At 48.2% G+C, this 27,741-nt stretch overlaps 1 protein-coding gene across 1 annotated transcript in view; it reads left to right on the forward strand.

Annotated features, from left to right (window-relative positions):
• The window catches only part of LOC108026812 (uncharacterized), a 44,255-nt gene extending 23,363 nt beyond the window's left edge, over positions 1-20,892 (forward strand). The window contains exons 3-6 of the mRNA XM_017097977.2: positions 14,497-14,706; positions 15,193-15,422; positions 17,542-19,277; positions 19,630-20,892. Of these exons, the coding sequence (XP_016953466.1) occupies positions 14,497-14,706; positions 15,193-15,422; positions 17,542-19,277; positions 19,630-19,789 (2,336 nt within the window). The 3' untranslated portion in view covers positions 19,790-20,892. The remainder of the gene's footprint in view (positions 1-14,496; positions 14,707-15,192; positions 15,423-17,541; positions 19,278-19,629) is intronic.
• Positions 20,893-27,741: the final 6,849 nt, after the last annotated feature.

A 27,741-nucleotide genomic window follows, 5' to 3' on the forward strand; every position in this document is an offset into this window, starting at 1 on the left:
ATACATTTAGCCAGGACATCGCTAGGAGCTAAAGGCAGGTGCTGCAGGTGATGCTGATTGAGTTAAGCCACCATCATCGAGTGCACTGCGAAGTGCAGAGTGGGTCCTCATTAGTTGCGGGATACGTTACTAACTGGATGGAGAAAGTATCAATCTTAAGAGATTACATTTGAATGTGATTTTCGAGAGCCCAGAATATATATTTTTTAACCGAGATTTTTGTTTTTAAACTTTTTTATACGCTTACCAACAAGATAAGTAACTAACTTTAAGGAGTATGTATTGATCAGAAGTGGTTATATTTTATACTAATATATATGGTTAAATATTAGGTTATAGTTTTTCAAAATATTTGTTCGATTCTTGCTATCTTATACCCCATTTTTAAAGAGATCCCTTTGTTATCACACTTTTTTTACGTGTACCTGCGAGGACGATAGCTCCTCGGTGGCTTGCGCCTCCACTCCCAGCTAGTCCCTTTATCCCTCGCACAAAGAGAACTACAAATTTTAAGGATTTAAATGTTGGGAGAGGTGAGTGAATCGAACTGCTGGAGCTGCCTCGTCGGGAGATGAGCCAGGGAACCCATTCTCACGTGCAACCTGGAACTTGCAACCGGCAACGTGCAACGTCCCCCGAGCAACTGGAAGCCCGGTTCGAGCGGCTTAGGGCTCCTGTGCGTTTTCGGTTTATAATCGAATAAATACTCCCTGTGTGCCGTGTGATTATCAAAACAGAAGTACGTACTATGCAGCAGCCGCAGCAGCAGTATCTGCAACTATAAATCACTTGCATTAACTTTGAGCGCTTTTGTGCGAGCAAATATATGTGGGAGTGCGTATATCTATTAATACTCAGGGGGAATTAGGCAGGCAGCACATTTGTAATTAGACAAGGAGCAGCTCGGCCAAGGAGTTCGATTATGAATATTATAAGACTCGGTAATTTTACGTTTTGGCAACAACAGCTGCAGTTGGGATTTGCCATAAGCCCCCGGTCTGAAGGACACACTTTCTTGAGACACTCCGCAGGCATCGGCATCCCATTAAACTCCAAACAAATGCCGGAGTGCCAATTAATGCTGCTGCTAAACCGTTTATTTGCCGTCACTTCATATTGAATTTTCCCCAGCCAACCGCCGGCACATTCAATATTCCACTTTAACTCTACTTTCCCATACATGACACACTTGGGGGTATTAGGGGAATTAGGAAAATCACCAGTCGAGCGAGCAACTAATGCGAATGCAACTGGGCGTTTCATAATCCACAAGCGAAAACAAAATCATCATCATCTCGGAAAGGAGCAGGAGCAGGAGCAGGAACGACCACCCAAGGACATTAGGCAAAAGCATCAAGCTTGCGACTTATCCTGCGACCTAAGCCTCCTGAACCCGGTGAACATTTAGCCCGAAAAAGAGTGGAGAACGCAGCACACGGCCTTCCCCTTCCCCTTCTGCCCACCTCGGGCCCTCTCTCTCGCCAGCCTGCTTTGCATGCGAATTTGGCGCCAAAAACTTTCGGGTTCCAGACCGAGCTGCTTGAGCCGAGGGCACGACATTATTTGGGAATCCCTTATCCCTTTATCTGGCTTTAGCCCTAATCCCATCAGACACAAATGAAGAGAAGTTTCACGTTTCGAGTTTCCAGCTCCTTAAGCTTTTGTTTTTGCTCTGCTCCTGCCCTGCCCCTGCGCCTGCCCCTGCCCCTGCCCCAGCTCCTGCTCCCTGCCTTTCCTCTTGCTTTTGAAGTGCTTTGGCAATGGCAACAACGTCGGGATTAGGCCGCCAGCTAATGCGTCCTTGCGCCCGTGCCCCTTGGATGCCTGTGTGCGTGTCCTTCCGCATCGGTATGTGTGAGTGGGCCAGGTGGGTTAGACGGCGGCCCAGACAGTTGTCGGTGTTGGGAGCGAGTCGAGGTCGGTCTTTGGGGATGCTAATCCCAATACGACTGGCAGTCCTGCCAAACTGCCGGCAGGCGACGCACAACCTTGCCGCTTACAAACTGCAGGCCATGTACTGGGAGAAATACTTGGTAATACCCGGACTGGCAGAAGATGTGAATAACCTTGGGTCGCTTAAAGGAAAGTTTGGCCAGGCCCTAGAAAGTTTACAACCAGAGGGCGAATAATACACAGACAGAAAACAAGTAGCCTACCAGCTGAAAATGTATTCAAAACCAAATATATTATGGAGAATATTGCACATTATAAATGAAATCATTTCGTGTTGAGTTGATAGCAATGTTATTTTAAGATATAAAACACTTTTTCCAAAAATCTTTTTAATTGATTTGATGTAACATTTGTTTTATGTCGCAGACACCCCCTATTTTTTTCCATGCACGCAAACTTAGCTAGCCCTAGTCCCACCCTCGCTTACCAAGTGGATTTTCTCTCGGTGTGCTGGCAGGCTTTATTGATCGCGCAGGGGATTATCCAGGGCGCTGGCATATTGGCAGCCCGGCAGTCGGCCCGTCAGGCTGGCGATTGTCCATTTTCAATTTGTGCTCCACCAGCGATTTGGGCATGGGCGAGAGCTACGAGGAAGTGGAAGGGGTCTCGCATTTGGGCAGTGGGCAGTGGGTAGTGGGCCTGTAATCCGTTCGAATGCCCGTCCAATGCTGCCCATAAGTGCGGATACGTCTATATTCGCACATATATATGCACGGCGCACATTGTTGTTGCCGCTGCTGTTGTTGTTTAAAGCCAGTGGCTGTCTGGTGCTTTGTTGTTTTAGCCTCCATATGAATCATACGCAACGTAATCCCAATTCGTTTAAGTCACTGACAATCCATGGATGCCCAGGCGATGCCGCAACGCATCCACACGGACGCACACACACTCTGGCTGTGTCCAATGCCAAATCGTAGCCCCCTCATCACAGCCCCCTCCCAACTCCCCCTCCCGTTTGCCGTCGGGTCGAGCATATTTTCGCAATAAAGTAGATCCCGCATTAATCCCAACGATTTTGTGCTCTGGGCATTGCGTGTGCTTTATTTGTCCGAGTATTGGTGCCGGCTCCGTGCGCGTATGGGTGTATCTGTGTGCCTGTTTATATCTCTGCGGGTGTGTGTGCGCGGCTGTGTGGCTGTGTGTCTGTGTTAATCCTTAAACCGGCAGAGCTAAAGCTGCCCGCGTTGACGTCGCTGCCAACTGCAGCGACCGAAAAGGCCCAAAAGCATGCCGTGAGTTGGAGTTTTCGAAGGGCGTGCGGTGGTTTTTGGGGCAGAAGGAAGAAAGGGGGTGGCGGGGTCGGTGGGTCGGTGGGCCCCACACAGCGACAGCGACGCACAGTGACAGCCCGCCCCCTTTCGCAGCCACCACCAGCAGCACCCCTCTGGCCGCCCGCCCTTCGAGTCTCGGTTTGCGGATGAGTCGATGGCGACGGCTGCTGCTGCTGTTGGGAGATTAACTTTTTTCCATGCAAACAGTGGCGGTGTGGCGAGGGGTTTAGGGGGGGTGGCCGGGAGCGGGTGACGAGGGCAGCGGCTGTGGGGGCTGGGATTTTGCGTTTGCTTTTGGTGGCCGTGTGGGCGAGGGATTTAATTTCGTGCGGGATTATTATTTCGGATTTAACTCTTCGTTTTATGGATCGCTTGGCATTATAATGAACAGCGGCGTCGCTGAATGCTCATGGGCGCAAGGGGGGCCAGCTGAGATGCAGTCGTTTTATATGGAAAAATAGCTATAGGGTTTTTCAGATTTAATAGTATTTTTTATTTTATTTATAATACATAAGATGATCTTAAATAATTTAAGAGCATTAGGGTTACACTAATATTAATTTTTGTTAAAATAAAACATATGACAGCAGTGTTTAACAAATTCCGTGTAAGTGATCTCTTCGATAGTGATCGTACAAAAGATGTACGTTGTTGTCTAATCCCACTCGTGTTTTTCGGCTGTTTTTAGCTCGAAGCCAATCCATTATAATCCCACTATCCCCCTAAACCGAGCGTATCCCAGAGGCCAACCATTTTTATTCGAGGCTAGCACGCCACTGCTCTATAACCCGCTTCGGCGTTATAAACTCCGGTGTATTTTTATAACTAAAACCCTCGCATCGCCTGCGACAGCTCAGCCTCAGCCTCAGCCACAGCTTCAGCTCCAGGTTCAGCATTCAGCCCCGCCAACGGAAACTGTGAACCCGAATCCATTATAGCTTAAGCTGCTGCCAACACCAACACCCAGGGCTCACGGATACACGGATACACGGACACGGATACACACGCACACGCACACGTACAGCTGGGGCATTATCCCAAAACGAAATGACATCCCTTGGAAATTAATCCTTAATTCCATTCATTTCGTATAATCCCAGAGATATACTTTGATAAGCGTAATGCGGGGCCAGGGCTTAACGGCAGAGCGAGCGAGATGGCCGCCGAGAGAGAGAGCGGGAGAGGGGTGGCTCGCGAGAGAGAGAGCCACATGTTGCTATCCGTTTGTGTGCGTGTTCCCCGGCCGCCTCTGTGTGTGTGCCCTGCCCCCTGTGGCTGCGTCTGTGTCTGTGGCCAAATCGTATCTGTGTGCCTGTGGGCCAGAACTCTCGACTCTCGCAGCTGAGTTCTCTGCCTCGGTCTCGGCTTGCGCTTCAGTATCGTGCCAAACATGCTGGAAGAAGGTTGGTGTTACTGCTTTTCGCTGTCCTGTGTTGTCGTTCCGTTCGCGCCGGTATTTTGTGTTTGTTGTTGTTCCTTGTTTATGTTTGCTGGCCAGCAATTGGATTATGTTTGAGGCTCGGCGTTGCGAGCGGACTCTGTGTGTGTGTGTTGTGTGTTGTGTGTTAGCCCAATCTGTCCATCTAACCGAGTGAACTGTGAACTGCGAGGTGACCTGTCGGGCGAAGTGGCCCAGGAAGCGGGGACACTTCCACACAATAGATCCCGCCATTGAGTTCCTCTTCAACACCCCGACAGCCGGGTGTGTGCGTGCGCCTCGAGTCCCGTCTCCAGACCAGATTTGCCACACCACTGTCAAGTCGCATTTGTCAACAAAGGCTGCGAACTACACACCGACCAACAGCCAACAACCAACAGCCTGCACCCAGCAAACAAACACACAAAGCGCTCAAATGAACTTAAAAAGCAGAGCGAAAGCTTTTAAATCTGTTGCTTTCGTGCAGGCTAATCCCTATGAAGTTCACTAGATTTTGCTTTGTTGCTGTTGTTGTCCCAGTTCAACAGTGGCAGACACCAGCTCACCAGCTCACCAGCACAGAAGCACTCGCACACAGATACAGACGCACACTGGCACACACTTGGCGAAGTAAGCTGGCAGGGGAGAGCTGCCAGCAAGAGCAACAACAATGCAGGGCGCGCTTTGGCACTTAAACCGAACTGAGCCGTCGGGCAGAGCTCATCCTCATCCGCACACCCATCCCCGCCCCTTCCACGAAGCCCAAGGGAGCAGGCTGGAGCTGGGAAGACCACCCACCCACTCAGCCTCCAAGCCGACCCACCAGCCACCCACACAGCCACCCACTGACCTAAGCCACGCTCACCCACCGCCACCCACAAGCAACGCCCAGCTCCCACAAAAATAAAAGCCAGAGCAAAAACAAACAAGCAGCGAGGCTGTGAAAATAAAATAAAGCCTGAGAAGGGATAAGTGAAAAGGGAAACCGAGCTAGGGGTCTCGACGGGATCATCTACGGTGTGTGTGTAGGTCTGCGAGTCCTCGGACAAATGGAGTTCTGCTTCTTTATCGATCCAGTCATTGATCCGAAGGAACTGAGAGTTCCACACTGTGCCCAATGGGGAACACTCTTTCACTGGGACTTCATTTTAATCCCAAAGAATAATGATCTACAACATTTTTTTCGTGGTAGAGTGGCATTGTTAAGAAGTTGGGAGACCAACTTAAGGGTCTGATCATTAATACTCTACCCCTTTGAATACTGATGGTCTCACTAACCAAAAAACACTTATATAGACATAAAAAAGTGGCGGCCTTTTTTTAATCTTTAAAACATTTTTTTAGAAAGTAGACGTAGCTATATTTTAAAAAACGAAGTTCGTAATTATTTGTGATGCTTATTCAAAAAATCTGTGATCAGAAATATTTAGATTTTTATTAACGTAATATAACTTAAAAAAGTTTTATATATTAAAAGGTCCGCCAAGAATAAGTATTCTATTCTTCCCTTTTGCTATCACTTTATACTCCTGATCACGATAATATTTACCGATCAGTGATCGATATAATCGATATCGATAGTTATTTTAGAATGCCCATTCCTATTACTTATTCAAAGGGCTGCTTTTAACGAACCCCGATGTCGAGTTAAGCAAGCCATTTTAATCAACTAATTCCAGAAGGAGATTGAGTTCGCCTGTAACTAGAGCTACTTACCCCTAAGCAGCGGCGTTGCCTAGCAAAAGCCGCTTAAAACCGCTTCCAAACCGATTACCATATGGCATTCTCCGCTTTGAAAGTGCGTAGCCAAGCGAAGTTTCGCGCTGATTCCGATCTGCAAGTCCGCTCTCTTTGATCCCGCTTTCAGAAGTATCGAGTATGTGATGAAAGCCTGTTCAACCCCAGCGCAGAGCTTTTCCCCTGCAAATCTGAGATTAGGCTCGCGAGATCTGCTCATTACAATAGTGCTCAAAAGGCATTTAATTACCCAACCCCTGGCGGTGGCACTCCGTCATATCTGATTATAGAGCCCGGAGTCACTCCTCGAGCGTGCTGGCTGGTGATTAGGTAGCGCGGTTTCGCTTATTGTGCCTAAAAGCGAATTCCGGCTCGGATTAAAGCCAACTCGCTAACTTCATCCCCTCGCTCGGGCTGCTCGACCCCGCTCCGCTTAGAGATTATACCAACTTTTGACTAATTTGATTATCTGATTTGGAATTCATAGTCGCTGGCTGCCGCCTCCCAACCCTTAAAGTGGGCTAGCCGATGCATTTTTTCACTGGCTCCACAGGCGGTCGAGTGTCCGTGTGGATGTGGAATCCCCAAAGATTTAACTGCAAAAGCCCCACGGCATTGCTCCCACATGGAGAGCTCATGCATACATATGGCATGGAGTGGAGCTGGTGGAAAAAATCAACTCGAATACCGCCGGCATTGGGTGAAATCGCAAAAAATTAGCAGTTAATCCCCTTAAATTGAATGCCGCAGATGGTGTTGCCATCGTCGTTGTGGCTGTCGTTGTGTTTGGTTAGTTCATGTAGCTGATACGGCTGCAAAAGGAACGGGAGCAGAAATAGAAACAGAAAAGTTAACTGGGTGTTTGGACGTGCCAGGGTTTTCCCGGGGAGAAGCCAACGCCGCAAACAAGAGGCGTGTGTGTTTGTTGCGGCAATTAGCCGGAGTTGCCACATAATACGCGCGGATAAATGTTTAAGATTTTAAGTTGGCGAGGGCTCGGAGCAGATGTATATGGCCAGAGCTCTGTTCTCGGACCTAAGCTGTCATGTGTTCCTGTGTTTGCGGTTTGGCTTTTGCGGCCGGCTTGAGGAATCTGCCCCAGCACTTAATCCGCAACTAGCGAGGAAATCTGCTGAGAAATTTAACCTAATCCCGGCCAGAGTTCAGGGATCTCAGCAGCGGATCCAACAAAAGGCTGAACACAGTAATGAGCGGCGGAGGGCAGGGGGGACCAGAGGAGGAGCTGGGACTTATAATGGCACTGCGTAAATCCCCTTCAAATTAAGCTCCTTGGCAGCCTCGCGTATCGACGTCTCGCACCCTTCATCCCAACTCCCATCCCCTCCATGCCCATCCCGGCGCGATTGCGATTCCGAGGCGAGGTTACGCTTAATGCAAATACAATGCTACGCGCTCACCGCAGCCGGATCAAATTTCATCCTCCTCTGAGGGCAACCCAAGCCCTCGGATCCCCCCGCAGCCCTCGGACCGCCGTCCCTGGGGCAGACAAAGCCCAAATGCCAAAATACCAATGCGATATGGCGACATCGCCGACATCCTTTCTGCCTCCTCCTGAGTAGGACATCGTCGACGTCTGTGGGCCGCTAATAAACCAAAGCCCCCCCTTCCGCCGCCACTGTAAAGCTCCTTGGGCCCCGCCCCGTCCGCCGCCTCCCGTTCGCAGTTCATTGGCAGCGGATTAAGCCGGCGCGCATTCGCAGAGGCAGCAGATACAAAAGACGCTTTTGCCATTGGATCGATTTAAAATACTTCAGCGGCAAGGAAAATAAGCGGGGCAGAGAAGAAAAATCAGTTGTGGGTATTAATAAGCGCAGAGGGGGAGGACCGGAGGCGGAGGCGGAAGGGTAATATGCATAAGCACCATTAACTTGTACTTAAAACTGTGGCAGGTGGTTGAGCCGGGGTGCGGACCGCTCGAGCGGAGGGGTCGGCTCCGCCCCCCGCCAGCGCTGAGTGTAACTTAATTCGCCGTGTGGCTGCCAGCGTCTTCAAGCGGATTATATTAATCAATACAGTGATATATATGGCCTTTTGTTCAGCCCTGCTCCTGCAGCCCCTGCTTCGCCGTTGCTCCTCCTCATTTGCCTGCGAGGAGGCTGAACTCCGAGTGACAGCCACCAGGCGTATACTTGTTTTACTCCATCCGCAGCGATACTTTCTCCGGGAAGTGGAAAGCCTTGCGAGCTCATTTAAGGAGGTACTTACGATGCTGGAATTGAGAGGGATAAAGGCAGCTGAGGCAGTTAGAACCCTAAGTCGGAGGGGATTAAACTTATACTAGCTCCCAGAGTATCTTTCTATCTATATTATCTTTTCCTTTTATTTTGTATCGTTCTGATATCTTGTTATATTCAGCATTATGACGTAGACCTGTGCAATGGGTATCTGGCAGTCGTCACTTATGGACTGCCCCCTGTTTTCTCGGCTCAGGCCCGCCTCGAGTTCTTTTGTCCGCTTTAATTGAATCAATGGCACAGATCGCATGTTGTGCTCCTTTGCCTCCGCCGGCCAGAGACTTTGTTTGGCTTTAAGCAGGAAGATTTAAACGTAATGCTAGCCGATTTCCCCTGGCCGCCGGCCCTAACATATTCATGCATTTATGTATATGCACATGCCTATAATTCAGTCACACAGTCAAAGCGTCTTAAGCGCTAAGTAGAAGCAACGTAAATAAGTAATATTGATAACTAAAGTGATTAAGGTTGCCTTTGGTCGGCTGCAGTTGCAGCTCCCTTCGGTCTGTGTGTGGCTTTGTTTTTGTCTGCCTCTGCTGGAACTTAAGTATGGATCCCCGCGCCGAGTGGGTGGCCACTCGGTCAATTCGAGGTGGTTAAAACAAACGCAGTCTGAGTGGGTTCATGGGTGTTTATGTGTCTGAGGAAGCGTTCTTGGGTGCCGTTTTGGCTTTGGTCTTTCTTTTCTTTGCCGTGCTGCGGCTGCGATTATGTGTGGTTCAACTGCTTTCTGGTTGATTTTTGGACATCCAAGCCCGGGGCAAAATTCTATCTCGGCTGCGCTCGTTGGCAGACATTATCGACATTTAAATCCCTTATTTGTGTCTGCTGCTCGGCGTCCCTTTCAGGCACTTGATGGTATTTGACAAATTGAAAATCCCTTTGTGGCCAGCACTGGTCCTTGTGTGCACGCATGGCCTTATCCTGCAGTTCATAATTTTAATCCTGTGCCGCAAAAATGTCTGCTTATTTGCCTCGGCGAGATGCCGGAGAGCTCTCAGCATTCTTTGCGCCTAATTATTCACTTCTGGGACTCGATTTAATCCGGCTGCCATCAATTTATCATTGCTCTCTTCGATTGCATAACTTTGCAGTGGCTTGAGAGTCATTTGGCCGAAAAATACACATCATAATCCTTTTGAAAGGATTTGTCCCCGGCCTCGGGCAGCCCAACCCCCTGTGCATTCAATTATCGTTGGCCTCCCAGTTGGCCATTGTCTCAGGGTCCCCGTCCGCAGACTCGCAAAACTAATGAAGTGCTGCAGCTCCTTGAGCAGCCTGCTAATGCCACTGGAGTCCTCGAGTCCTTTTTCTCGGACCCATGGACTCTTGAACTCTTCAGCCACTTGGCCGCATGTATAAGCATGTTTTCTGGTTTGCTTCACAGACAAAGCTTAGAACCACTTAAGAAAATCCATTCACAACCTGAAACTAACTAGAGTCCTGGCCATCCTGCCGTTGGCTCTGCCCTCTCTCGGTGTGTGTGTGTGTCCTGCAAAGATTTCCGAACGTTCCGTCTGAGGTTTTGGCCCCTGTCGTTTTTGCCGGCAAAAGAAAGCTCACCTGATGATGGTCCCAAATCAACATATGAAGCAAACAACAAAAAGGATTAGGTCCAAGACACACACAGACCCGCACACCTTTTGCATAGTTTTACATGTCTAAGGACAAAAAATGAATTTATTGTGCAACAAAAACAAGACTTGAGACAATTCCGAAAGCCTAACCCCAGAGGCCGGGCCAATTTAGCAGCTGAGATGGGCCGGAGAGCAGGGGTTGGGCAAAGGATTCAAATAAATTACCGCTACGGGCCATACTTATTTCATTAGGATTATTTTTGACTAACATTTACGACTCCCCCACGCTCGGGACTCCCTTGCGGAGTAATTGGAGGAGAGCCGGATGGCAGTCAAAGCCGAGTCAAAGGATTCCTGATTTCCGGCCATATCCGACTGGGCGGATTCGATCGGTTCGCCGATGAGGGCGCTAAACGCGAACAGCCGGCGATAAAAAGAAAGAAAATGCCTCAGGGCATTAATTATAATCCGCTTAAAAGTTTCAACATGTTTTCCCAGCCCCCGAAAGCCCTATTCGAAAAACACGAATACAAACACGGCGGCACAAAAAGCGCAAATCCCAAAATACGCCTCCGACTCAGAGCCAAGAGGCCGCGAAGAAGAGGGCCAACTCAAATGCAAAGTGCAGATTTCTCGCATGTGCACAAGTGGACTCGAAGGGCCGAGGAGCATTGACTCTGATTCGGCACAGCGCTGCTCCTGGGGGTGAAAGATCAGTCCAAGAGGCAGCTCGAAGACCCTCGACTTACAACAAAGGCGATTCGTAATCCCGGGGAGAAAACAAAGCGGCGGAGGTGGGAATGCACGACTTATGCAGCGAATCTTTCGAGTGGTCCCGAGCTGTTTTGAAGTATTAACCGATTAAACTCAGTTCCAACACCTTTTCCAAACTTTAAATTTGTTGGTATATTAATTTTAAAATTTAATTTTATATACATTTCCAAGGATTGTGAATAATTACTATTATTTTTATGGCAAAACTAAGAAAACTTATAGAATATATTTTGCCACACCTGAATCTGAAACACGACTTCAATTTAATGTACATTCCGAAGGATTTTTAATAATTCACAATCATTCTTTGTTGCATCAGTAATACCCAAGCGATCCAAACTAATTGGCAATCCTAAGTCGATGCCCCAGCAATTTTCCACCGCTACCCCGCAACGCTTTTCAATAGCTAATCTTTAATTTCCCAGGTATTCATTATTCCGCAGGGCAAAGGCAATTGTTAGGTGGCTTATTTTGTTTGGCTCCTGCGGCAAGGGACGGAGAAACACCCGGGGCAAGACGCAAACCGATTTTCATTTTATTGTCCTGCTTAATATGTTTGTTTTTCTTTCGGAAATGCAGCGGGGCTCGGGAGGGCAGGCGAGCAGGCGAGCAGGAAAATCAGGAAAGGCGCAGGGACTAAGGCAGGGATATGTGCAGGAAGGCAAAGGTGTGAGATGCCAGCCAAGTGAAAGGCTCATGCGGGTGTGTGCGAGTGTGTGCGTGCTCTCCTTTGTGTGGGGAAAGTTCTTAAGTCGCACCGAATGCTGCTGAAGCCGAAACTCCGAGAGCTGTCGAGGCATTATAAATTAAAATGCACGCATTAAAAATTCTACTAAAAAGAGTTTGCAATTAAGTAGGACTTAAGTTGAAGTGTAAATAAGAATGCACACACACGCACATAACGATCCCTTGGGATGCTGGAAATTTGTTTTCTGGCGTGAAGTGAAGGAAAAACTTGTGGCAATTTCCTTAAGACTATTGCTTAATTTCCGGTCACTCTTCCCTGAAAACTTCGCCCGCCCACTCCCATTAGGTCAGCCGTAAACACACACACGCTGGCACCAAGAAGCCTACTTAAGTCCCCTGAAATCCTTGAGATTTTTTGCACTGGTCAAGCAATGATAAGCAAATTTCCCAACAGTTCACTTGGCTTAAGTCGAACCCTTAAGAGCCCCCTCCTCCATTCCTCCACTCCTCCACTCCTCCATCATCATCATCAGCATCCATTTTGCCCTCAGCTGCTGCTCACGTGTCCGTTCTGGTTATTAAAACTTTCGGTCTGTTGAAATTTTAATTTTCCTAAATACCCAAATCACTCAAAATCATTTTAATAAGTAAATTATGAGCATTCTGCCTATAAATAAACAATCACACAATTTATTCCATCGAAAAAGTCGAGAAAAGACTACAAATATTTGCCGGGCCGAAAAGGATACTTGAGTAATCCTCTGCAGTCACCTAAATAGCTCCGCCTTCCATCCTTCCATCCTTCCATTTCAACCTTTCAGTAGCTTGTGTGTGTGCACGCAGGGATTAAATCGTTTTGATGTCCTTGCCAGGCAATTTATAATTATTTGTTTGCCTCGGCCTGTGGTCAGCCAATTGGTCAATTTCTTAGAAGAAAGTCGAGTGGATAAAACTTTTCCCTCCCCTGCCCCAGCCCCGTAATGCGGAAACTTTATGCACATGAGATGTTTCTGGAAACTGTTCGGCAGATTATAAGTAGACTGCTCCTGGCAGCTACCTCCGCTGCCATTTTCCTGAGCTGGGTTTTCCAATTTCGCTTGATTGCGATGACTGAACCTGATTACTCCCGCTGCCATCGATGCAGGTTAATAAATCTAAAGCCGCGTGGCGGTTCGCGGGGTCTCGCGGGTGGGGGTGGCATGGATGGCGTCTTAGCCCCTGGAAAGCAGAGTTCATTTACAAATCGTTTGTCGGCTTACCGGGGGAGCCGGTGGAACGCGCTGTCTGCCGCGCCAAGATTTAAGGACCTCGAGCAGTTTCCTCCCGCGCTTAATTCAATTTGTTTTGGCCCGCTTCGACTGTCTCGATTACTTACCATTTTCCGTGTTTTTTCCCTTCGCCCTCCTGCCAGGGCTCTGATAATGCTAATAAGGATAAGCTCTGTCTGCCATCGTTGGCCCGGGCGACTTAAAGCTGCCGACTCCGGGCCGTCGGCGGTTGCTGAAGGCCAGTTCAGATGCAACAATTAGTGGGTGCTCGGCGGCCTGGGCTGCCACGTCGGAAGCCGCCAACACTATGTGCAACGGCCCTCGAGCACACACCATATGCAGGTGGACCAAATCCGCTTTTGTTTAGGCCCGGCGCATCATGGCTCCATGGATAATGGATATATTGGGTTTATAATTCGGCCCACAACGAGTTTTCATTCATGGCGCCGGACGGCTGCACTAATGACCACAGCTCGGGCAGGGGAATATTAGCAGGACACTGCGTTCAGGGCCCAACAATGGGTTTTGTGGGTGGATAATGGGCAGCTAGCTAATTTGGTTTAAATTTAGACAGTATTTCGATGCGATTGAATTTAATGGGATTATTATTACCCGTGGCTTGCCCTTCTCTTAAAGTTCTAGAGAGCCGCGCCGGTGACAAACAATGCACTATAGTTGAATTCTTTATTCCTTTTCAGCCCGGCAGCCGGCGCACACGCACTCGCACACTGCCGAAAGGCTGATGTATTTATTTTTAATGCCAATGGCCCCCAATGAGGTTTTCATGGCAATTAAAAGATTTGCGAGGCCCACACACGCCTCCCACCAAATATGCCATGAAATCGCACGTAATTGGGCTGAACTTTTGGTTGGTCCGAATTTCCCCGAGCGCCGTTCTTTAAAACGCTTGCAGCCCGGCCCGGCAAATGCCAATCGTTCGCCAATCTCTGGCTGCTTACAATTTTTATAATTGGAATAATTAATAATACCATTATGTCGGCCGGACCTGGGGCGTTAAGCCTATTTGCTGTGTGCCCCTAGCCCCCCAACCCCTCAGATCCTCGATAATGGCCGCCCCGCCCACTGCGCTGCCATGGGAAATCGTCTATAAGTTCTATGTTCTGATTTTGCCATTTTATTTTAAGCCTTTGGTAATTGGTTGGCAGGAGCAGCAAGTAAGTTTTGGCGGCCAATACTAGAGGAAGAGCACGGTTCATAATTCCAAAAATGGGTTTTTCAAAATTTCAAGTTCGTTTCGACAGCTTTGGGGACCCCAATCCACCCCGAACGGGGTAATTTAATCGGCTAAAACCATTTGCGGCTAACCGCAACATGCCATAATTTATTTTAATGCCACGGTGCGTGCGGAGTTGGGGCGCCAATCTGCATAAAATGCCCCATTTCGAATATGTTTTAATTGCTTATTTTAATTTGTCGACGATTTGCACTTGGAACTAGACTGCACTAAACCGATTATTAAGCAGCACTCGAGTGGCGGCGTTATTATTATTTAAATAATTTCTAACTAACTCACCCCGCCTCTGCCTCTCCTTGCAGCCAAATCACTTCCACTTCACTGTGTGGTGGAGTCGGTGCACTCGCTGCACGCCTCCCTGACCATCGACACTCGCCAGCCCTGGAAGCGGCGGCCCAACATCGAGACGGACAGCTACGTGATCATCGCCGCGGCCACGCCCTGGAGCGAGATTGTGCAGACGGCCCTGCAGCGGCTGGGCTACTCCCAGGAGGTGGCCAACACAGCCCGAGGTGGGTCGCTTCTCTTTTACCATTAATTTGTGGGTTTCCTGATAGGCTAGCTTTAAGATGTAGCGAGATATTCGGTTTTAGAGCTAGGTGGTCCGAAACCGACACCCCCTATATATATCACACAAACTGAGCTCTCCTATGTCCTGTACCATAACTTGCTATTAAAAAGCTAATGTCTATATTAGTAACCTCTAGTTACCTTAGATATTTTCAAAATATTATCATAATGTTTAAAGACAATCTTGCAACATAATACGCTATCCAAATATTATAATACAGTAAGCATTCCTTTTTCGAATACTTAAAAGATACTTCTTAAAAGGTATAAGCCGCATAGGTTACTCTCTAGTAGCCGTTAAATAAGACCTTGTTTAAAAAGTCCATTACTTTTAAACAGAACATGATAGGTTTCTTATAACTTTTATCATACCCATAAAGTGTTATAGGCCGCATAACTAACCCCTCTAAATTTATGCCCACCCGCAGGCTCCCTAATCATCAAGCACTGGAAGCCCATTCCCCTGGAGCAGATATCGGACAACCCAGCGGTGCCGGTCAGCGACATTGTGGGCGAGCTGACCTCGGTGATCACGCTGAGGATCGTGATCCTGCGGCCCAAGACGTCGGCCTTCGGGGAGATCAAGGACAAGCTGCTCAAGCTGCTGGTCCTGCAGTCGCACGCGGTGCTCCGCTCCACAGGATGCCCGCTGGATGAGGTGAGTCCGCCCCCGGCAGCCAATTAGACATTCACTTTGAACTTTCACTTAAAATTCAGCACTAAGACGACAAAATTCTATAATGACTCATAAGCGGTTTACGAAGGATCCCCCCTCTTATCCGCCTCGGAGTTGCTAAAACTTGCCGAAAAATGTCTCCGGATGAGAAGTTGTGACGCTAATTTGCGTGATGTGAGGCATGAAGATACACGTACACGCACAGATACAGATACGGGGAACTTTGCATGTCCTGTCTGCTTGGGGAACATTCAGCCCATTGAAACTGTTTTGATAGCTACAAAGAAATTTTGTTAAGCCGAGTTCATTTATTTGGTTCACTTAACTAATCCTTTTTCGCAATAGTTTCCATTTTAATCAGCTTTGCGCTGGATGCTCCTGGTCCTGTCTCCAGGATGTGTGAGTCGCTCGGTGTGTGCGGCCTTTGTTTCCTTATTGCAATCGGTTTAGAAGGCTTAGTTCGCAATCCTGCAGGAGGGGCACCCACTGCAGTGCCCACATGACCCAGTTCCGAGGGCGGGGGGCGATATCGGTGCATTAGGGCCATAAATCATACGGCCCTGCGCTATCGTCGGCGATGAACAGCACGAAATCACGGCTAGAAATACCCTTCAATTGATATTGTGATTGTTTATAGGCCCGGGCCCCCACTCCCTCACCCCTCACCCCTCACCAAGATTAATATTAGCAAAGCAAAGCACGGCAGTTGTCGTCCCTCCTAATCACCTGATAAGCATTTACCATAATTTCCACACCCGTTGTCTGACACCCTGGCCCGCAGACCACCGCATTTCTGGCTCTCCGGTGTCCGTCCGCTGAGGAGCTTTGCTTTGCTCTGCCAAGGGGTGCGGCGGTAGGAAAATCAATTTAATAATACCCGCCACGTAAGAAGCGTCAACCCATTTTATTTACAATTAGGTGGTGTCTTCGCCACCTAGCCCAACCACCCGCCGCCGGTCCCGCCGTCCCACGGTCCGCCTGAGTTCTGAGCAGCTTAAGTGATTTGGGGCGCCTCCTTAGCTGATAGCACCACCGCGACGCTGGAGAGGCTACCGCAGCGGAACCACCGAAACAGCCAGACATTATCTCTGCACCGCTGGGAGACAAAAGCAGTATCTATGAGCATTTAATACGGAATAACAGGCCACCCTTTGGCCAACTCATCGCGTTTCGAGTCTATTTCTGTTGGGTAAATTCAGTTTTAATCGCCATAAGCTGATGTGTCGCTGCCTATCAGGGACTATCTATTTATCGCCTTCGATTCGAGGCGCAGCGGCACTGTCTGTTAATATCAGCTCGGCTGGTATCGCCCAGGTATCAGTCCCCAGGGTCCACGTATATCGTAATAGGCAATTTCGGACTCGCACTCGCAGGCGCACATTTATGGCTAAGTAAATCCCGGCACTTGAGGCCGGAAAACCACAACCACGACCACTGTGATTTTTATGACAGCCGCTTAGTGACCGGCGGACTCTGGGGTCTTAGTGCAGCTACTGTTGACAGTCGCTCAGTGCAAACGCAATCCCCGGCCCAAGGTTGCCCTGCCCCACTAATCCCGAGCACTCGCTCTGATTTCCACGCGGAACCCATTCCCCAAATGGCCCGCTGATCGAATCGTTGGTTTCCCACATAACCATCATGCGACTGGCCAGCAAGGTGTTCTAATTAAGCAATCACACAATTGGGCGATCCAAAGTGTTTTCATTAATTTCCGTGTGTATGACACATGCTTTTGCGTCATAACATCCGAGATTTAAGATTTGCTCAAAGGAGGATTTCTTTTATACGTAAGGAAAGGGAAGATAGTACATGCGGCACACAACTTGATTACTCGAAAATACAAGTACATGCTTTCTAGAAATGAACTGATATTACTTCTGATAATTTATTAATGCCAGGGTCTCTAGTATTAGCCATTCTGAGCAGAACAGCTAGGGATCCCCTTTCCAAAATATTTCCACTCATAGTTTGTATGACTCTTGGTAATACCCAAGTTTATTAATAAACTTCAGGTGCTGAAATTTGGAAGGAAGAGTTATTAAACTCTTGTTAACTCATGCACTTAACAATACTAAACAGAATGTCTTGCTTTTCCTTCCAGGTAACGCTTTCCCAGATCTGTCGGAGCTCCCACCAGAACACCTATGCTCTCCCGGGAGGAGAGATCTCCGACGAGCTGCGCCGCAAGTTCGACCAGTGGTGGTCCAACCAGCTCTCCCCCCAAGCGGCGGCCATGGCGCCCAAGATGCTGCCGTTCATGACGGGTCCGTCGGCCGTGCCGGTTCCGGTGGCAGTTCCTGGTGAGATGGACTTCCCGGTGGGCACGGCCATGGCGGCGGCAGCTGCTGCTGCGGCACATGCCGCCGCTGCTGGGGGCGCGGCAGGCGGTAATCCCCTGGGATCGATGGGCAGTCGGGAGAGCCTGTTGCTGGCCAACGAGGCGGCTCATCATCAGGGCTCTGGACAGGCTCCGGTTCCCGGACATCACGGCAACATGCTGGTGCACCCCATGCACCCGTCCATGCACCACCATCACCACCATGGTGGCGGCGGCGGCGGTCACGGACCTCCGTATCCCAACCAGAAGACTCGCATGCGCACCAGCTTCGATCCCGAGATGGAGCTGCCCAAGCTGCAGAAGTGGTTCGCCGACAATCCGCATCCCTCGCGCCAGCAGATCCAGACGTATGTGGTGCAGCTGAATGCCCTGGAATCGCGACGGGGACGCAAGCCGCTGGACGTGAACAACGTGGTCTACTGGTTCAAGAACGCTCGGGCGGCACAGAAGCGGGCGGAGATGCGGGGCGGGAGTTTGGGCAGTGCCATAAGTGCCCTGGGCCACGCAGCCATGAATGGCTATCTGAGCCAGCACGCCCCTTTGGGCCAGAACTCCAGCAGCAGTGCTGGGAGCCAGCCCATGAGCATGGGCAACCTGTCCATGTCGCACGACTATCTGAAGAGCCCGCTGAGCCTGAAGTCGGAGGACATTGACACCATGTCGCAGCACTCGGACGACATGGACGAGGAGCAGAGCCGGCCCAACACCCCCCAGCTGCCCCTCTCGCTGACCACCCACGAGCGGCATCGCAGCTCGCCGCTGATGGACGACGACGAGGAGGAGGCGGCGGAGCAGCAGCAGCAGCAGGAGGCCAAGAGCGATGGGATGAACGGCAGCTTGAACGAGGAGGAGCGGCACGAGAAGTCGCGCGAGGAGCTGCAGGACCAGGAGAAGGAGAACTCCGGCGCGGAGGAGCGGCATCAGGACACCGATGCCCAGATGGAGGCCAACTCCAACCACAACAACAACAATCACAACAACAGTAGCTCGCACAACGACCAGGAGGAGGGCTCCCCGCCCAAGCGCTCCTCGCCCAAGGAGGAGGACGACGACTTGGACATGGACGAGGACGAGGAGGACAACGAGAACGATGCCAGCCACCTGGACGAGTTCCGGTCGCCGTCTCCGGACTTGGCAGGAGGCGTTGTGCCGCACAAGGACCAGCTGCCCTTTCCCATGGTCCCCAACTCGATGTTCTCGCAGTCCTTCATGTACATGAGCCACTACATCCCGGCATTTGGCCAGGCTGCCGCCGGTCATCCGCATCACCATGCCGCGGCTGCAGCGGCCGCCGCCGGAATCCAGCCGAACGCCCTGATGGGCGGCGGCGGACTCAACCTGTCGAGCATCTCGAACGAGGAGCGCCGCAAGCGGAACCGCACCTTCATCGACCCGGTGACCGAGGTGCCCAAGCTGGAGCAGTGGTTCGCCATGAACACGCACCCCTCGCACAACCTCATCCTCAAGTACACCGAGGACCTGAACACCATGCCTTATAGGTGAGTTCTTTACCCTGATTATCTTTCGGATTCACATATTTATAGAGTACCTGAAAAATACTAAGAACTGAATATTATTAACTTAATTGATAATTGATAGACCTAACACTATAATGGTTTAATAGCAAAAGAACATATCCCATTTTCATTTTTAAGTCTATGGAGAACAAGTTTTTAACTTACTTTTTTGTAAACGATTAAGATGATATAAAAACTACGACTAAACCTTTTCCAAGTATCTAATATCAATCTAATTGACAACCATTCTCGAACATATACATTGTTTTATATACCATACCGTACAATAAATATTATAAACTAATATCTCCCTTATATTTTCCTATTTCTTCAGGCAAAAGTTCCCGCGTCTGGAGAGCAAAAATGTGCAGTTCTGGTTCAAGAACCGGCGGGCCAAGTGCAAGCGCCTCAAGATGTCGCTGTACGACAGCAACCAGTGCGCCCAGCTGGGCGGACTCGGCTCCTTTGTGCCCAAGTACGAGGAGCGGGACTAGGGGACCGCATTGAAGGATCCCGCCCGGAGTTGGAAATCAAAACTAGCAGCATTTCTTCTTGTAAATAGTTGAACGAGAGACACACACACCCAATTTAAACGGCTGAACTCTTCAGCTGCAGCTATGACAAATACTATACCATATACGATAGCCCGTAACTATGTAACCCCTAGATTAGTCCACTCTAAGTATTATAGAACGAGAACCAACCCAGTTACGCGTTACCAGTTGCCCAGGAGCATCTAGCGAAAATTAGAGCAAATAGATAAAGCCACTGTACGAGTAACACGGTCTTGCATGAACCAGTATGACTATTTATAGCTGGGAGCGCCCCAGAGAACTCCACCCTATCCAGTATACAACTTTCTCCGCGTCTATTTCTACCTAGTTCTTAGCCATCGACTTAGAAGGAGGGCGGCACGATTAGGGGCCAGCTCGTTAAGATAAGCAAACCAAAGAAAGCCAATTTTCGAGAACCGAAGTCGCAGGAGCGATCTGCGATCCGAGATCTGTATATAATGTATGTTATCCTAGGTACGCAATCTTTGAGCATTGCGAGTTTTGTTTCGGCCTTAGTTGCATTTGTATCTGCAGATTAAGTTAACGTTTAAGTTCAGTTACCAGTACCAGTACCAGTACCAGTACGTTTAGTTACCCTGCCTTATTTGAGAAGCCCTTCCCCGCCTAGCACATATCCCTTTCGATCCACGCACACGGATACCGCATATAGAATGTATAACATACGACTCGTTGCTTTCGAAGTCTTGGTATCTAATACCAACCCCCAAATTAGCCACCCAATCAGCTTCGGTTTGGACGGAACCATTCGTTGCTATCCACTCCGCTTCGACCACGTAACTAAGCCCACACACTAAAACAAAATGTTTTTCAAATTGTTCCACTAGTTTCGTAAGCCTCCAGATAGATAATAAACTTAATTCAAATAATATTGTAATTTATTGCAAGCATCAATGCGCCGACACACGAGTAACACAAACAGACAGACAGCAAACACATCCACACATCTTTATATATAATATAAATAGAATATATTCCCCAGCAATTATTAAATGATTAAATAAATACAATTTTAAATGTCAAATTCAAAAGGCGACTTTTTCTGGCGATGAGTGGAACGGGGGTGGTGGAAGAGGGTGGTTAGGATGCACAGAATGGGATTTTCATGGATAACTTAGTTTACTGAATAAAACAGTGGCAAATCCTTCAGTGGATACGGTTTTTGAATCTTTGAAATTATGTGCTAATTTAGCCGAAGAAATATTAATTAGCATTGGGAATGGAAAGCCTTGCTGAAATGAAGTATCTTTACTTCCAGAAACAGGGAAAAGGTTTAAAAGCGGTAAACTTTCCCAATTTGATCACGATTAAGACCTTGGATCCCAACATTGTTTTACAAATTACCAGTAAAAAATCAAGATATCATGTGCACCTCGTTAGGGAGTTCGTAAATTGTAAAGAAGTGCATTGGGAGGACGCGGTGATGATACTCAGACTTCTCATTTTCTCCTGACGCCTTGGGCTAATGTGCTGCTGCAGTCGTAATGTGTTTGGCCATTTCTCATATGAGCCAGATCTTTGCTTTATTTCTGGCTCCTCTTTTTTCGCTTTGGTAAGTCACTGATAAGCGAAGGGAAATAAATATGCATATGTACGGGAAACGAAGAAAAAATGGCAATACGAGCAGCCCATTTGGCTTCGTTTTTGGCATGAGTTGTGGCACGGGGCGTATGAGTTATCTTCCGCCCTCCCGCATCTCGGCCGCAGATATGAAACAATTTATTAGCGCCGAAGTTTACTTACTTTCATTTCTTTATTTCGCGCGCCTTTGTTACAGCTACATCCCGCGACGTTCCTAGAGATACGAAGATGGTGTGGTGTGGAATGGCTGCTGCTGGGGGTTGGGCGCCGTGCGGTTACTAAATCAGCAGTCCACATTATTTCTTATTTTAAGTACACGTGTGGCGCTGTGCAGGGGATGTGCATCATTTGTTATCGCAAACTTTTAAATTAAAACTGCGGGAAGGAGTGAGCGGGTCGAATTTATGGCATATCTTCGGGCCACAGCATATTGGACTAGCTGCTTATTTATGGATTTCGTAATAAAGTACGAAACTGTTGCATACTTATGGGCCGCAGCAAAGTGCCAGGTCTTATTAGTCTACAGATTTCCTACGCATTCAGAGCGATGTAAATCATTCGGGGCATTTGCAACTTTGGAATACCCACCTTTGCAAACATAAATATTTGCCAGAAATATTTAATTCCCGGCCAAGAAGCCCTGCTAACTGAGAAGCCCTCGAAGCAGGGGGATGTACCACCGGAATTCCGCATAACTTTATCCATTAATTAAAATTGCCAGCACTTGGCACCGCTCCGTGTGGTTGGCTCACGAATGAAATTACAGCCACGCCCCCTCTGCGGCTCCGACTGCAGGCCAAGGTGGGGGCGGCCGAAGGGGCGGGAGCATTAAATGTAAATATACATAAACAGGACGGGCGAGCGGAAAAGAAAACATTTACATAGTTAACCACGCCGCACTGGCGGCTCTGGGCCAACTTTCCAGGTGGCTCAAAGGCGGGTCCTCCGTGGAGTGGCCCTGGCTGCATAAATCTTGCTTTCGAAAACTTTTTCATATGGCCTTAATGACGCCAAATAGGGAATAAATCTGCATAATGCAATCGCAATTAAGTGCTGTCCGAACCACTGAAAAGGTACGCAAGTATCTATTGAATTCAGCTGGAGATCACGGCGCCCATTAGCAGGATTCGCCATCAAAGACAAATTTCTTGGCGCAATTAGAGCGCACGAAACAAAAAGCACTCTGGCAAAGCCAAAAAGGACAACGGGTGCTGGGTGGCCAGGAGAAGCATCCCCGAAGGGTGGGACATAAATAGTTTTGCGGCTCTGACTGATACGCGGGGCAATAAAACTAATGAGCGTGCGAGCCAAATAGTTGACAGTGGTTTGGTGGTTGGTCCGCCGGTGGTTTGCTTTCGCTCGGCGGTGGCGATTCATTTGCCAAATTGAGTGCGCAAACAAACCGTAACGAAAGTCAAATGAATATAGCACAAGTCCAATTAAATGGTCATAAGTAATAATAATTCCGCTTTGATTTGTTACATTCACTTTACACGACCGTCGGGGGGCAGAGAGACCGGGAAATAAGAAGGGGAAGGGAGTTCTGCAGACATCTTCATCTTGGCCAAATTAGTTAATGAGCCCTTTTAGAAAAAGGAAACAAAAGAAAGCCGGGGACTGGGATGAGTAATAAATTGTGCAGGACGATTTGAGGGCTTATAAAGATGTTTTGGTTTCGATTATGTTTTCATACTATACTAAATAAATCTATACTAAATGTTTAATATGTACTCATAAAAATGAAATCGTAATACATTTCTGTACCAATAAATTTATTCTGTTAGTTATGAGTGCAGAACTATGGTTCTGCTTATGAGCTTTACTTAAGGTCATCAAATAACAATAAATTTGGAAGGCCGAACTTGAAGCGGTCGGAACTAGGACTCCCAGGTTATCTACCCAACCACCCACTTCTCTTCGGGTCAGCGGCAAATTACTACTGGCAAATCTAGATCTTGCGTAGGAATATGACAGGGGGGCTTAGGACGGGGTTACTTGGGGAGTGGCGGCAGGACAGGGCTCAAGACACCCCGCATTCCCGCACCCGCCCGCCTGCTTTGGGCGATTATTATTTATTATCTTAATTACGTCTTAAAATCCCCTGTGAAGCGGGACAAGCACCTGCCTAGGAGAACAGGATGCGAGGGCAGACAGCCCCCGCCATTTGGGAATCCCATGTCCTGGCTCATGTGCTCATTTTCCGGACCCTGCAGTTCGGAAAGTGCTTGCGCGGAAAACTGTGCTTTCTTTTGTGGGTGGCGGCGAGAGAGGGGAGTGTGTGCCTGGCGCACATGCTACCACTCTAAGCCTTCCCTTGTCTTGTCTTGCCGGCACCTTATCCCTTTGCATCCTCCTGCATCCTGCCCCGCTGTCAACTGTCGTTTGTCTTGGGCGCGTAATAAAAAGACTTAACAACGCGAGTTGTTTAATTATTATTTATGACACTCCTCGGCTCCGGCCCGCCGGATTATTGCCCCAAAAAATTGTTGCTCTAGGAGCAGAAGTGGGCTGGGGGCTGGTAGATGCACAAGCTAGATTGCCGACTGCTTGATTTACCGTCTTGGCTGTTAGGACTATTTAAATCAATTCAGATTTTGCCGGAGTGCCAAGCCCGAGCTAGAGCTCGAGCACGAGCTCAATCTCAATTCATTTTCATAAAATCCAAACTTTTACTTGCCCATAATTTACGATGATAATTATGGCAACTGTGAATTACCCCCCAGGGAGGCTAAGCCAAGGCCGACTGCCGCTTGGCCCACATCCCACCCACCGTCCACCACCCACCCACGACCTCTTCCACCGGGCAGGCACAAAATATAAAAATGATAATCCCATTGTCAGGCGATAATTCAAAGGTTCCCATTCATTTGCGCCGCTGGGCAGCGTCCTGCGATCAACAACTGAGAGGTGAAAAATATTTCAGTAAATTTTCCCTGGATTTTGCGTTAAATCTTCTTGAAGAGGGCTTTGAATATCTATGTCATTTTTTGTGACTTTCAAAAGTTTTTGCCTTCGGAACTTATTGAATATAACACAATTTGGAAGTCTTGAAGATTAAAGTTTAAATGAAATAAATAAATAATGGAAGTGATGTTTTTATAGTTACCATAAACCAAAAAGTGAATTAGAAGATTTCTGAAGTGTCTGAAATAATGTTTATTTTATAAGCTGAGTTTCATAATCTAAATATTTAAATAAATACTTAAACAAATTAAATTTTTATTATTACTAGTTTTTACAAATATTTTATGTGTTTAATTTGTAAAATGTTACCCTATAACGAGTAAGGGAAGTAGAAGCTTTTGGGAGTGCCACAAGTAAGGCTTATGTTATGAGGACCCCTTTTAAATGACGTGTGTTAAAAAAGTAACACACAGGCTTTCCTTGTTTCAGTAACATTAAAAATACATGCATATTTTAAAGATATATTTTTTCCTAAGTTTACACACTTCCTAATTTTCCTCGGGGCATCTGCGGAGTGACTGCGCCTGGCTCTAAGCCCTCTGAATGAATTATGCTTTTAATTGGAAACGCTTGGCGCCAAGCGCTTTCTGCTGATGCCGAGATGGCGTTGCCAAAAAAGATTTGCTCATTAAACCGCCGAAGGACTTCTGGGCCAGCACCACCCCCACCCCTGGGCGGGCTCCTCCCCACGGCTGTCTGCCGGCTGGTGGTGCGCCGCAGGTATAAATTTCATAAAACTAATACGAATTGATTTATGGCATTCTTTGCTGGCCTGGCGAAAGGCTTGGGTACATCTTCTTGGTCCTGGTTTTTTCTGCCTCCTCCCCGCAGATGGCATTCCGGCCTGGCTTTTTAAATCTCAGCCCAACCCCCGAGGTGGCAGGAGCTGCTATCAGTAGCTGGCATTTGCTCTAGAGTTGGTCTTTGTCTAAACCTTTGCCTGCTGTCAGAGGAACAAAGTTTTCGGCGTAAGGTGCGCTCCTCCTCCCCCTCCTTGGCCGCACCCCTTCCGAGACCCCTTCCCCAGGAGGGGGTGAGTGGGTGGTTTCGCTTGGCGCGTCTTAAGCTTATAATTCATAAAGCATTTAAGTGGACGAAAATCGAAATTTATTGCTATTCAAGATATTTGCCGGGAACGTTCCCCTTGACTCAGGCTGAAATCTAGAATGGCAAGCATTAACTGGGAATGTCTTTGGTTCAACTCATGCCCCACCCACCCCGTTTGAGGCATAACTGAATAATAAATATAATTGTCTATAGCGGCATTCCAGGGCTAAGAATATGCAAATACGCGGTCTACTCCGCTGCTTTATCGCCCCACCCCACTGTTTGTGTTATGTTTGGGCATCCAAAATGGTACTCCTTGTGACGTATCGTCCTGCAGATAGAAGCAAATTGTTTCTCTCCATCCAAGTGACAATAAAAAACGAGTCTCAGGCATAAAAATATAATCAGAGTCCGGAATGAGAGGTCGTTTGCGGGGCGGCGGGCGTGTGTGGCCCACATTTCTCTGATGAGGCCGATTAGAAGAGTCATAATGGCAGGGATATCTTTATGACATCTGCGGAAATGCTAAGCCAGCAAGCTGGCAAAACCACAACTCTATTGCCGCTCGGCGTCCATTTCCCTCTCGCCAGGACTTCCGGACTCCACCTGAGTTCGCATTCGACTTTATCAGCTCCTCTTTTTTTCCGCCTCTGGCAGATGGACAGTTTGAGTGGGTGGCGTGCTTATCTCTCGCCACCGCAGCTGTCATTCAACTTAACTTAAACTTTGACTGCACTCCGGGTGGTATATAGACACTCTGTTCGCTGCTCCCCGATTCCCCGACTTAGCGCTCCGAAAATAAATAAAAAGCACTTCATTTCTTATTAAAAAACCGCTGGAAATTGCCCAATAAAACGGAGCGCAGGCCGCGAGAGCTCTAAGTCAGCCCAGATTAGACGGGAGAAATTCAAAATCAAAATCAATCCATTAACAAAAGCACACAAAGGACCAAGTCCTTGGACCGTGCGGCATTAACTTGTGATTTCAACTGTGCGAATTCCCAACGCCGGCGATGACTTTGCATCGCAGCGGTCGCTAATTATCCCAGGGAAAGTGGGTGAAAGGGGGCGGCTCGGGACCAGGGGCGGGGCCGCGGCAGGACAAAAGGCGTCTCGGCAACAAAGCCGTTGCGCTTCATTAAAACGGCAAGGACACGCGAAGAATCGAGTGCGAAGCCGCGCTGCGCATCCCTGCTCATTATCCCATGCACTTATCCGTGGCAACCGAATTTAAATTTCCCCGCCTCAATAGTGAAAAGTTCGGAAAAACCAGAGAGCGGGGTCGGGGGTCGTATCCTGACGAGCTTATCAGTCGCGGCATTACGCCGACTCCTGCACTCTCCTTGGATGTCTTTGTTGCCCTCTGCTCCTGATTCCCCCGCCCAGAAAGCAGGGCATCAACTTATTTCTATTTGTATCGTCGCTAACCATTTAAAATCGGTTTCTTTTAATACTCTGGAAGTCTAAGGGAGTATGTTGGCCGGTAGACTCAGTTAGAAAACTAAATTTAAAAAATGATATAATAGGAATATTTTTTGTATCCTCTCTATTTCATATTAACTTTCAACGCTTAAAATATTTTTTTAAAATAATTTGTTAATTTGTATACCAGAGTGGTTTTTATGTCGCAATGGGCTGGACAGAACCACTAAGCCTTATGGCTGTCATAGTAGTATCTCTAATTTATGGAACACACATTTCATCTGCTTTCCTTAGGCATAACGGTTTTTAGCTTGCTATCTTGATTTTTTCATATTGGAAGTGTATCTTAAATTCGTTTCCTTTGGTTAAACTTCCCTTCCTTCGGTTTATTTTTTAGGATTCGAGTGTTTCCTGTTGACTTACCACCTTACCACTCCTCGCCGTAATCAAGCCACAAATATGTGGCTGTCAACACGTCAGCGCTGGGACTCCTGTTTTTATTCGTTCCTTGGGAATGGGTTCGTCTTATTTTTCATTTCGCACTGCATCTTTATCGCGCCGCCGTCTCAGGCGTCGTTTCTGTTTTGCTCACGCTTCATTACAACAAATCCGGTTACGGGTGTCTGCAGGTCCTGCTGCACTCCGCTCGAGTCCTCCGCCGGGAATGGGTAATTTTAATGCCCTATCAGCGGCTGGCGGAGACGAAGAAGGAGTTGTCTGGCTCCTGTCCCGCACTCTCCGTTCGAGCAGTTGCACTTCCCCGGGTGACAAGTTTATTCAGCCTTAAACGACTCCATTTGTTGCCATCCCCGATTCTCACGGTTGATTTGTTGACATATGCTGAGATGGACTAAGTACATT

The sequence above is a fragment of the Drosophila biarmipes genome, chromosome 2R (assembly GCF_025231255.1).
Source record: "Drosophila biarmipes strain raj3 chromosome 2R, RU_DBia_V1.1, whole genome shotgun sequence".
In the NCBI taxonomy this organism is placed as follows: Eukaryota; Metazoa; Arthropoda; class Insecta; order Diptera; family Drosophilidae; genus Drosophila; species Drosophila biarmipes.